General features: G+C 32.0%; 1 protein-coding gene across 6 annotated transcripts in view; it reads right to left on the bottom strand.

The window, feature by feature from the left end:
* DMXL1 (Dmx like 1) overlaps positions 1 to 12,761 on the bottom strand; it is a 126,409-nt gene that overhangs the window by 38,664 nt on the left and 74,984 nt on the right. For all 6 annotated transcript variants that reach the window (XM_039848513.1, XM_039848516.1, XM_039848517.1 and 3 more), the window contains exons 29-32: positions 7,217 to 7,395; positions 4,492 to 4,622; positions 2,243 to 2,328; positions 903 to 1,104 (exon numbers count right to left, since the gene is read on the bottom strand). In XM_039848513.1, coding sequence (XP_039704447.1) covers positions 903 to 1,104; positions 2,243 to 2,328; positions 4,492 to 4,622; positions 7,217 to 7,395 — 598 coding nt within the window. The remainder of the gene's footprint in view (positions 1 to 902; positions 1,105 to 2,242; positions 2,329 to 4,491; positions 4,623 to 7,216; positions 7,396 to 12,761) is intronic.

The following is a 12,761-nucleotide window of genomic DNA, read 5'->3' as shown; positions in this document are numbered from 1 at the left end:
TCTAGGGCAGCAATCAGCAATCTTTTTCTTAAAGGACTGGATAGTAAATATTTTAGGCTCTATGAGCCATAAGGTCTCTCAGACAACGACTCAACTCTGCTACTAAAGTGGAAAAGCAGCTAGAAGCAATATTAAAATGAAAGAGTGTAACTGTGAGCCAATAAAATTTTATTTACAACATAGAAGGAGGGGTGAATTTGATTGCGTGGGCGGGAGTTTGCTGATCTCTAACTTAGGAATGTACTAGTTATGCTTCCTAAAGGAGATCTACAAGCACAGCTCCTCCAAGTGTTACCAAGGAACAAATACCAGTCCATGAACTCTGTTACTGATATGCAATGAGGTAAGAGGTTAATTAGTTCATGTAAATGAACTATGTCATTAAGTCACTAAGTACACTGTTTAGTTCAGTTAACATTTTTTGTAGCAAGACTTTCTTGATGAAGCAATACTGCAGTGATTTACCTTTTGGTACAAATGCTTTTAAGTCTTCATGGACAGCAAAACAGTTTGCTAACTGCCTACTTTGAACAGCACTATTCCCAAGTGCCCACAGGTCAAATCCAGCTTGCCTTTCATTTTCGAAAATAAAGTTGACTGGATCACAGCCATGCCCACTCATTTACTTACTATCTATTGTTGCTTTCACCTACAATGGCAGGGTTAAATAGCTGTCACAGGATTGTAAGGCCCCCAAAGCCTAAAATATTTCTTTATCTGGACCTTTGCAGGAAATGTTTGCTAGCCTCTGGACTACAATATGCATCACACAAAGACAGAGATATGAACCTAGAACAGCAAATTAAATATAAAAGGACTTAAATATTTTTCTTTAAATACGACCTGAAAACATTCTGATGTAATAAAACTCATGCTTAAAAACAGTATCCAGGAAAACCTACTTGAAAGGAGTGTTTGTAGGTTCCAGCAAAGCTTTGTGGCGGAGAATTGCAGGACCTGCAGACAAACTCTCTTCAGAGGTATGACTTGAGATATAGTTTTGAGGTGGCCCACCATGTATTTCAAGTCGTCGGAGAAGAACTTGTTCCCAACACTGAAGAGTTTTTAGAACTGCATGACAAAGTGGTGAACTAACTGGAAGCTCTAAAAAAAAGAAAATAAAATTGATCCACATTTATTTTCTGCAGCAAATGCTATATTCAATTGTTAAAATGTCTGAGATAAGATATTAATACATATTTTGGCAGAGGAGATGTGAAAGAGAGGTGGGCATAAAAATCTGGAGGATTAAAAAAAGAATGTCATAAATTGGTGTAACGTTTCAACATAATTAGGTGGTCTAGGAAACAGAAAAAAGGGCAATTTAAGTCAAAATTACATCGTAGCTTTACTACAAGTACTTGAAATAATATTTATGACTTATGATTTAAATGATTCTGTATCAATGACTGCTTTTGACTTTAATTCCACGTGACAAAAAATATATCTGCATATTATGAAAATATGTCTGGGAGTAAAATTAATTGCTTTAAACTTTTGTATCAGCCCAATTTCTGTATGGTATATAACTAAGACTTGCTTAGAAAATTAAATAATACACAAAAGTAAAAAAAAAAATTTTAAACAATACTATGAAGCTGAGCACTTTCCAGTCTTACATTTTCATACTCCTGAGTCCCGATCTCACCCTCAACTTTTAACTATTCCTGATATTTACCTACAAAAACCTATATAACATGCTTATAGTATGACGTCTTGCTTTTTCAATTTTAGAAATGATCTTCTGATATATTACTATAGAATGTGAGAATAAACTTCTCTTTCCATCATTCCAATATGATCACATAATTTTTTTGTTGTTATTTTAGTTATAACCTTGTTATATATGTGTAAATACAGATCACAGCCAAACCACTTGATATATCATCATACCCCTTTCTTTCCTGTGCAAACTTTTCTTCCCTTGGAGTTAACAATCACTAAGTTTTTGCATTTGCTTAGTTTTCTATGTGTTTATTACTATTAAATCTCCCAAAACCTCAGCTACAGGTATAAATACAGTCTCAATACAGTCAATCGCATCATGCTCAGATCCCCTGCTTTCCTGAATGTTATCCTCCTAAGAGCACCTAACAATATAATAGACATATTTAAAGACACTTGGTTTGTTTTAGAGAAACCTATCTTTTACAACAGGAAGTTTCTTCCCTATTTGCAAAAAAATACAAAATAGTAAATTGAAAGCAATGGCAATATTAATTCATGTTAACATATGTATTACCTGCAAGGTCATGACCTGCAAAGGGATAGAAAGTCTTCAAATTGTTGAGCACCAATTGTACCATTGCCAGGCGCATCAATGACCAACTAAAAATAAGGCAATAGAAGATCTGTTAAAATTTCACTTAGGTATTTAGAAGAGTATACCACTCTTTGACCCAACCATTCCACTACTAGGAATCTACCCTGAAGATATACCTCCACAAAAACAAAACAACATATGCATGCAGTTACTCAAGTCAGCTCGGCATTATCTACAACAGCAAAAGAGTAGAAACAACCAAATTATCTAGCAGGAGAGTACTGGCTGAATACCTAGTTTCAAACTAAGGAATATTAGGGTAGACATTTTTAAAGAATGGAGAAGGACCTTCAAGTGTTAATATGGCATGAACTCCAGTATTACTGATTAAAAAAAAAAGTTATAGAATATCATATATATGCACATGTACGCATGCTTATTTTTGCAAACAGAAGGATAAACCAGAAACTAATAAAAATGGGTATCTGTAGAGGGTATAGAGGAGAAACTGGGTAGAAGAAAGAAATGTAAGACTTCTGAGTTCATATTTTTATACGGCTTTGCATTTTTCATTTAAAAAAGATATTTCAGCTTCTTTTTTATTTCAAGTGAAACATTTATTTCTTAGAGTACTGGCATTTTATTACTTGAAACTGTGGTGAAATATACATACCATAAAGTTTACCATTTTAACTACTTTCAAGTGTACAATTCAGTAGCATTAAGTATATTCATACTGTTGTTCAACAATGATCACCATCTATTTCCGGAATTCTTTTCATTTTGTAAAACTGAAACTCTATACCCATTAAGCAATAATTTTCCATTTCTACCTTCTCCTAGCCCCTTGCTACCACAATTCTATTTTGTCTCTATGAATTTGACTACTCTAGGTATCTCACACAAGTGGAATTATACGGTGTTTGTCTTTTTGTAACTGGCTCAGTTTACTTAGCATAACGTCCTCAAGGTTCATCCATGTTGTAGTATCAGAATTTCCATCTTTTTTAAGATTGAATAATATTCCACTGTATATATATACCACATTTTGTTTATGCATTCATATGTGTACAGACACTTGTTTGCTTTTATTCCTTGGCTATTAAGAATAATGCCGTTATGAAGATGGTTGTACAAATACCTGTTCAAGACCCTGCTTTGTATTCTTTTAGGTATATATCCAGAAGTAAAATTGTTGGATCATATGGTAATTCTATTTTTAACTTTTGAGGAACTGCCATACTGTTTTTCACGGTGCTGCACCATTTTACATTCCCACCAACATTGCACGAGGGTTCCAATTTCTCCACATCCTTGCCAACACTGTTTTTTTTGTTTGTTTGTTTGTTTTTAATAGTAGCCATATCAATGGATGTGAGAGAGCTCTCATTATGGTTTTGATTTGCATTTCTCTAATAATTAGAGACAATGAACATTTTTTCATGTACTTACTGGTCATTTGTATGTCTTCCGTGGAAAAATGTCTATTCAAGTAATTTGCCCATTTTTTAATTGGGTTATTTGGGGTCTTTTGTTGTTGAGGTATACAGTTTGACTTTTGAGCAATGTAAATATTTTATATATTCAAAAACTAAAATTAGGTCAATAGGGAAAAAAAACACCAGTATTTCAAGTAGAAATCTCATAATTTTTCTTTTCAATAAAAAAGTACTTCATTTTCTCCAAAATACTTCTTTCTTCTGGAAGATTTATGCTCTTCTATCACACCACTAACAGATCATGTCTTAATATAATATTTTATCTCAAATATACCTTTCAGATATAATCAATATATTAATAAAGACAAAATAATATACCGTCACATCTATATATAAGGATAACGCAGTATGGGAACATTTATGATTTTTATAATATGTGGAAGCCATTTTTAAAACAGTAATCACTGACATCTTAGAGTACTACTGTTCACTGAAAAGACATTAGATTGTCTAGGCTAAACGAGTGGGATTTGTTTATCTCAGGGAGCAAAAAAGAAGTAATAATCTGATAGCATTTGTGAGGAGAGATAAACAATATAGGTCATCCATTCATGGAAAATAAAAGATTAACTGAAATTACTGTAAAGGAATTTAACAATTTCAACAATAAAATCTGAGTTATAATATGTTATATGTCTCCAAGCTAATTTCACATATATTATTTTCAAAAACACTATATATATAAGCCATGATGATTATTTAAAAAGAAGCTTATTAAGTATTCCATACCTGTATGAATTTGAATTAGAATGCTCTTGGAGATGGAAATCTGAAGCTAAAGCATCATCATCATCATCATCACTTTCCAGACTCTCCTCTGAATCGTATTCTCCTCTACTTAGAGAAGGGGGTAGAAAAGGCTAAAATAAAAAAGTTACAGAACTTATCAACCAACTATCTGATTTAATACATTTAATTACATAGTCTAGTTTTAGCAATTTATCTCATTTTTGGATTCTTCACTACAAGGAGTAAAGGAACCAGTATTTGGCTACTTTTTGACATTCCATGCCTCTTACATCACTTTACGCAATTCCCTTATTTATTTATCCATCAATTCAACAAAAAATTTATCAAGTATCTACTATGTGTTAAAAAGCATACTTGATATAAAAAATTTTAAAACATATATACAGTCATTGCCTTCATAGAGCTTATGTTTTAGTGGAAATTAGGCAAATAGTAGAAAGCTAAGTACAAAATGCTTTTATTTGTGCTATAAAAAATAAGTACAAATTGCTTTTATTTATGCTATAAAAAAAAAGAGGTGGGATGGAAAACATTAACAAAAACTGGGATAAGCTGATCATGAAAGGCCTCTTCAAAAAGTAAAATTTAAGTGAGACTTAACGGACAAAAATAATAGGCCATATAACAAAAGGGAAGAAAAGCATTTTAGGCCATGGAATAGTATGTAGAAAATCTTTAAATATGGGAAAGAGTTTGGCATAAAAAAAAAAGCAAGAGAAATAGTGTTGGGATAAAGGTTGAAAGAGAATGGCAGATGACAGATCAGACAGGTTTTTTTTGTTGAACACAGTATAGAGTGTAATGGAATGCCACTAATGAGTTTTAAATAGAGGATAGGTATCAAGATTTATCTTAAGAAGATTACATAACCACTCTCTTATGAGAGAAAAGTCAAATGGCAAGAGTAGAAATGGAGACATTGGTAACTAAGGCAAGAATCGCCAGTCTAGAAATAGGTGATCAGTGATGGAGATGGAGAGAAATAACAGATTCGCAGTATATTTTGGGGAAAGTGCTGACAGATTTGCTGATAAATCTGGAAAGCAAGAAAAAGAGAGGAAAAAGATGATTTCTGGGTTTCTGGCTTGAGCAACTACAAGGATGAAGATATCATTTAGTGAAATGAGAGTACTCCGGTTGTGAGAAGTAAAGTATTAGAGAAAATAAATACCAAAACCCAAATCTTGAGTAAGATCAAGATTCACAGGTCAGGTAGAAAAGGAAAGATGAGAAAGGAGAATATGAAGAAATAAATAGTAAGGTTAGGGAAAAAACTAAAAGATGTCAGCATCTGAGAACAAGAGAGAAAGGTATTTCAAAAAGGAGGAAATGGTCATATGTGTTGAATATTGCTAACAGATCAAAAAAAATGAAGAAGTTTCAGTTATAGTTGACAATATGGATACTATCTTAATTTCAATGTCAGTAGTTTCAGTAAGGTAGTTGTATGAGAAGTCATAAAATTGATAAACATGAAAGGGATCTAAGGCAATATAGAAAATGTGTTCAGTAGTTGCTCCCTTATCAGTGGTTTTGCCTTCTGCGGTTTCAATTACCTACGGTCAACTGCAGTCTGAAAATGTCAAATGAAAAGTTACAGAAATAAACAATTCATAAGTTTTAAAAGGTGTGCTGTTCTGAATAATGTGATAAAATCTTAGATTGTCCCACTTGATCCCACCCAGGACCCGAATCATCCCTTTGTCCACTGTATCCAGGCTGTATACGCTCCCTGCCCAATCATTAGGCACTTAGTAGCCATCCTGGTTATCAGATCAACGGTTACGGTATTGCACTGCTTGTGTTCATGTAACCCTTACAGTAGCCTAATACTACATCACAAAGTCTATGTCATTCATCTTACTTCATCTCATCACGTAGGCACTGTATCATCTCACATCATCACAAGAAGGGTGAATACAGTACAATATTTTGAGTGAGAAACTATATTCACATAACTTTTATTACAGTATATTGTTAATCTCCTCATTTTGTTGTTGTTGTTGCACTTCCATTACTGTTAGCCAATTCCCTCTTTTAATAAACCAATTTTGTAAAATGTCATTTGGGTTTATCATGGCAGACAAAGAGGCAAGACAACCACATGCTTTTCTATGTGTGAATTGAATAACAAGCACTAAATGACCAATCACCAACAGAATTTGAAAGAACTGTTGCGACTGGTCATTGATCATGAGGTGCATCTATTATTTTAATTGTAATTTGTGGATTGAAGAGCTAGCAGGGAACTTTGTACTTTATGCAATTACTCACATTTAGTATATTGTGGTAACTTAAATTTAAACCATGTTGTTGAGGGATTAAACAGTGGTAACAAATCTGTGTATATCAGAACATTGCAGGGCTGCCTGTAGTAGAAAAAGGGATGAGAGTATGAAGGACATTTTAAATTCTGGCAGTTTTGTTTCCTTAATTACTATCGAGAATATCAGTATCAAGCTGTTAACCAATTTATCTTTTCATCTTACTAAAAACTTCATTTTGTTTAAAATGCAAAAACTGTAACTTATCAAAGAATGGTCTTAAAAAATGGTTGGAATATGGCCAAAATATTTTAGTATATATTTTTTGGTAATGTAGCTTGATAAAATAGAAATTTTATAAACCAGAGTGGAAAAATACTTGGAAGCACCAACAATTACACTTAAACATTTCCATTTCCATTTAACTACATAAATATTACCTTGGCTATGAAATAGTCCCAGATACTGAGTTCAGGTGGGATGAACTTCTCCTTGACTGTCAGTGACTCCTGGCTAACTGGTGGTGAGGAAGAAGTCATTGGGGCAGATTCTTTGCAAGACATTTTTGATGGCCTAAAATGTTTGTTTTGTTTATCTCCTCCTTCCACTAGTGAAGAAACTAACAAGAACAAAGTAAAGTATTATTAAATAAGTACTATTTTCATTGTACGCATTTTACCTATGTTTACATAAGATCTAAGGTTAACTACAAATATGTACACACAGAAAACTGAGGTTATTATCATGTAGTAAAGAAAATAGGTAGAGGAAGTGAGACAACAATCTCCTTGTATAGCAATTTCTGCTTTTATCTCAACTTGTCCTTCACTCTCTTAATGTTGACTTTTCTACTATATATATATATATAGGTAATAGAATGTCATATCTCCTTATAAGTGAGGCCATAATTTAGCTAAGAACATGATAGGAAATTACCTACATTATCCTATCTTTTTTCTTTTAACTAATATCATGGGGACCAAAAGAACATCAAGGGATGTCAATGTTAATTAAAAGCAACAACTCATTTATGAGAGTGTTCAGTATCACTGGGCTTCTTATCCAAATAGAAAACTACACTTTCACTGAAAATATTAAAAAAATTAAAAGACATAACTACTTAATTAAATTGATTCAGACTTTTAGAAATGGCTTGGAAATGGAATTTTCTAGTCAATGGAATAAGAAAGAAGTGGAAAATGTAATCTTTATTGTTGTAACTTCTAAACACTTAACAGTATTTTCTTAGTATTTTACCTTAGAACATTAAGGGCATTTGTATAGAAAAACATGTTAATACAAATCTTTAACCAACACTAAGTCACAGGTAAATCATCAATAATCAAGGATTTCCCAGACATAGGCATGGTTTAATAAGTGAACAGCTCCATATTAAGGTAAACCAATATTCTCCTTCAATGGTTCCAATGAGAATTTACTTACCTTTCAAAAGAAAGCAAATACCTGTGCTGTAATACAATTTTGTTTTATTGTTTGAAGCTACTCAGCTTGCATAAACAGCATGCTCATGCATTATATCAAGCTACAGCCAAGCTGAGTTTAACAGAAGTTATTTCAGAAAAAAGGAAACTGAATAAAATTACTATTCTAAGAGATTGCTAAGTGATATAATTATTATATAATCTTTCAAATGACTTTAAAAGAAACCATCAGATTAAATGTGCATACATTTATAAATGCTCTAAAACTTAAGTAGTGGCTTTGCCAAAATCTCATCAGGTAAAAAATTTTGAATATAAAGGTATTTTTTACCTTTCAAAAATCAATGCTATTGTTTAAGTTAATTTATCATTTGACTTTAACATTACTATTTTGCTTTTGTTTTTAGATCATTAGAAGGCATGTAAACGTAAATAAGGGATCTCTGGAAAATAAAATTTATAAACAATGCTAAATTAATAGATTTTATCAAGATGGTTACATCATAAAAATAGTTTTTAAAAAGCAAAACACAAAAGGGTTTTTAAAGTGAGAAAACATTTAAAATATCATCATCTGTGAAACCAGACACAGGACATCAAAATGAGAAATTAAGTACATTAGGTGGAGAAATGTTTAAAATTACAGCTCAATGTCAGAAGTATAAAACTATCAAAAACACTATTGATAAACAAGGATAATAGGAGGAAAAATAGCAAACAGGTTCACAATACTGAGTGTTATATTACTTGAAATGCTATAAATAAAAGAGCCTGAGCAATTCCTCCTAGCAAACAAGAAATGATCTTCAGCTTGCCCTTAGGATGGATACTCCCTCTCCTTCCTCAAATTGCAGCAAGACCTAAGATAGTTTTATGTTTAAATCATGTTGGATTAAGAGTGGTCGTGAAGCTTAGAAATGCCGATAGAGACTATTTAGCCATTGGGTACTCAACTGCTTGTTTTTGAAAATGCTATTAAATATCAAGTACTTATGCTATTACTTGGGTAAAAACTGACTATACTGTTCCATTACTAAGGGGGTGTATGGCTACTTTGCCAGTAATAGAAGAAAAAAATCAGTATTAGGAAGAAATGAAAAGGAACTGTAGATATAGAGCTTATGAATTGTAAGGGGCATGGATAGGCAAGAAAGCAAGTAAAGAAAAACAAAAGTATGCATGAGGAAAAAGACAGAATCATGTCTTGACATAGATTAAAAAAATTAATTTCTTAGCTGCTTGAAATCACAGAATGTATTATTTAAAAGAGGGCTTCCATGACAAGATGTGGACTAAACATGTAGATATAACTTCCTGCCCTTGTAAGAAGCCCTATCCTCATCCCCAGCTCATTTTGCTGTGGTTTTCTTAGAATTATGTATGTAACTCTCAAAAGAACTCAAAACAGAAATGGAGAAATGGTTAAGAGGCTACAATTAAGGAATGGACATGGGAGGTATAGAAGAGTAAGAAAGACAATGTTTTTTATCATAAGTTCTTCTGTACTACTGGATTTGTTACCACACATGTATATTGTGCTTCAATTAATACTAAAGGAAGACCAGTAATAGTAAGTTAACATTTATTTTTTCAGTTTGTCATTTTAAATCAGACACAACAAAATATTCTGAACCTAGATTTAAATGTTATTTCTTTTAAAAACTAACCTCCAGGTAAGCAGCAGAACCATCTCATTCTCTACCTAAGGCACTCATATCCATGGGGCTATTCATGATTGTGCCAGAGTGTACATGAAACTTTGGGAGGCACATCGTCCTAGACCTTCAAATTTATCTCCCCCCAAAATTTTTTTGTGGGGGTAAATAATTTAACTGATTAAAAAAATTTATATAGAAACAGCTATGGAGAAGATAAAAAGTCATGTAAATTTAAGATAAAATAGACTTCAAATCTATTTCTTGCTTTCAGCAAGGTAATTTAGTCTAAGAGGTATATTTTCATCTCTTTTATGATTAGGAGTATGAGAACTACAGAGTATGAGAACTACAAATATGTGAATACAAATTAAGTATAAAACAAAGTCTCAAAATTATATGTAAAACGTCATTTTACAAGTAAACTTCAAAGACTCCTAAAAGGAAAAGACAAAATCAGGAGATTAAAGGAGCAGTGACTTTAAGGTAATTCTTAATCGTCAAAGAATAAAATTAATATAAAAAAAGTCCAACAGAGGATATCCATACTTTAGAAAGACTGACTCTCAAGGTCTTCCTAGGACCATTACTTTGCACAGTACCTTGCACCTGCTTCAAAAACATCTATAAAAATTAACTGATAAATATCTTAATAGAAAGTAGTGATTTGTCTCCAAACCACAGGGCAAGGTAGACTCCAAAGTTGTTGGTATTCTAAATGATTCATTGGAATGTGGACGGGAAATTACAACTCCTATTTTAATTTTTAAAATAAGTACAAGGGGAGAAGGAAATATCAGAGGAGAGTGGAGGAAAAGAGAGGGAAAGGGGTAGAGGGAAAGGAGAAAGCACAAGGTAAAGAAGACAGAAAAGGGCAGGGAGAGAGGAAAGAAGAAGGAAGAGGCAAGAGGAAGAATGTAAAATGTGTCACTGTTTACTATCTGGATCAACAATAGTACATGCATTTATAAATAAATAAATGTACATATACTGGGGGACTACTCAAGCATGTCTTGTGGATAGGGTTATGTAATAAAAAGATCTGGAGATAATGGCGCTAAAGTACTCCTTTTCAATCACCCTGAAGGCTACAATACAGATCTGTGTATAAGAGTTCAGCTCAAACTCAACAGATTTATTACAAATTTGAATGGAGTACACACACACAAATGAAATATTATTCAGGCATAAAAAGAAACCCTGTCACATGCTACAACAAAGATGTACCTTGAGGACATTATGCTATGTGAAAGCAGCCAGTCACAAAAAAGACAAATGACTCCCCTATATGAGGTACTAAAGTAGTCAAATTCATGGAATCAGAAAGAATGGTGGTTACCAGAAGATGTGGAGAAGAGGAAAGGGGAAGTTGTTTAATGGGTATAAAGTTTCAAATTTGTAAAATGAAAAAGTTCTGAAGGTTTGTTTCACAACAATGTCAATGTACTTATCATTACTGAACTGTACACAAATGGTTAAGATGGTAAGTTTTATGTGTTTTTGACCATACAAAAAAAATTAGAATGAAGAAAAAACATTAAAGCTGTTTTACTGCAGCACTTAAGACTGCCAGAAATATCAGAACACAGGTTTGGACAGAGAGAGCACATGCTTAGTTTCAGTAAAAAATACTGAGTGAGGAAGTCATGGTGAGAAAGCTGAGGTGGTTCAAAAAAAGAATATCTGTAAAACTTTACACATGTGCATTTCTTTGTATTTCTTTTATCTTTTATTTTCTTTCTCAACCCTTATTATCTAAGAATTTGCCTTCCCCAGCAGTTATAAAATGAATAAATAAAATGATTTTTAAACTTTAAATTAAAATATATATTATATGACCCTCAATGAAAAGTCTGTCAAGGACGCTAACAACAACAAAAATGTATTTCTTTTTCCTGTAAAACTATTTTGTGGTTCAGTGGACAATTAAAAGTGTTTGGCATACTCACCTATATTTTAAGTAGCTGATTTTGTTTTACATTTTAAATATGCTGTCATCTTAACATTTTCTAGTTAAGAAGGTTGCTATTTTCCTAAAGGAATGATAGCAATGCTACATATAATCGTTAAATACTAAATACAGAACTTTTATTCTTATACAAATTTATGGGAAAAAGCAAAATATTTGGATTTTCTGATCCATACTTAACCTAAACAATCAAATGTCAAAAATATAATTTAAAATGTCTAGAACATTAGCAGTCTCATGGTAAAAAATAAAAAGACATGCTTACTACAAATAAAATATTCATTTTATATTTCATTCTCAATTTGGAAACAAAAAATCATTACTGTAACTTTATCAAGATAAAAAATTTACAGTTTTTATAATTGTAACTATTACAAAATACAATAAAAATTCATAAAATAAAAATATTTTGTTTTGATATATAATATGCAATAAAAAGCAAAAGTATGGATTTCTAACTGTTAGCAAGAAAGAAGTAATTTTTTGAAAATTGTTACTGCTTAGCTGATTATCTACTTTAAAAATTAACCATAACAAGAAAATAATTCAGAACTCTCATGAAAATACACCTGCCCTGTAGTTTTAATTAATTAGGAAAAAATAAATCCTTCATTAATATATAGTGTGGAGTTCATGAAGCAAATTAAATTTAATTAAAAATAAATTACTGATTTATGTATATTAATATTTTTGCTAAGAATTCTGACCTTCCAAGCTAATGTCTAATAAAAATCATCCATCATGGATTAGAGTATGGAAAGGGCTAGCAAAATCACTTTCAATTCAGCCTCTGCAGTCTGAATACATTTGCAATCTTTTTCAGGTGTAGCTGTTTTCAGTTGAGAAATGATGGCTTTCACACAATTTTTTTTATTGGAACTCAGGATTTCAAAATCATTAATTTGAAGTTTATGCTTGA

The sequence above is a fragment of the Pteropus medius genome, unplaced genomic scaffold, assembly GCF_902729225.1.
Source record: "Pteropus medius unplaced genomic scaffold, Ma_sr-lr_union100, whole genome shotgun sequence".
In the NCBI taxonomy this organism is placed as follows: domain Eukaryota; kingdom Metazoa; phylum Chordata; class Mammalia; order Chiroptera; family Pteropodidae; genus Pteropus; species Pteropus medius.
The sequence above is the reverse complement of the archived record's forward strand: the minus strand, read 5'-3'. Positions and strand labels throughout refer to the sequence as shown.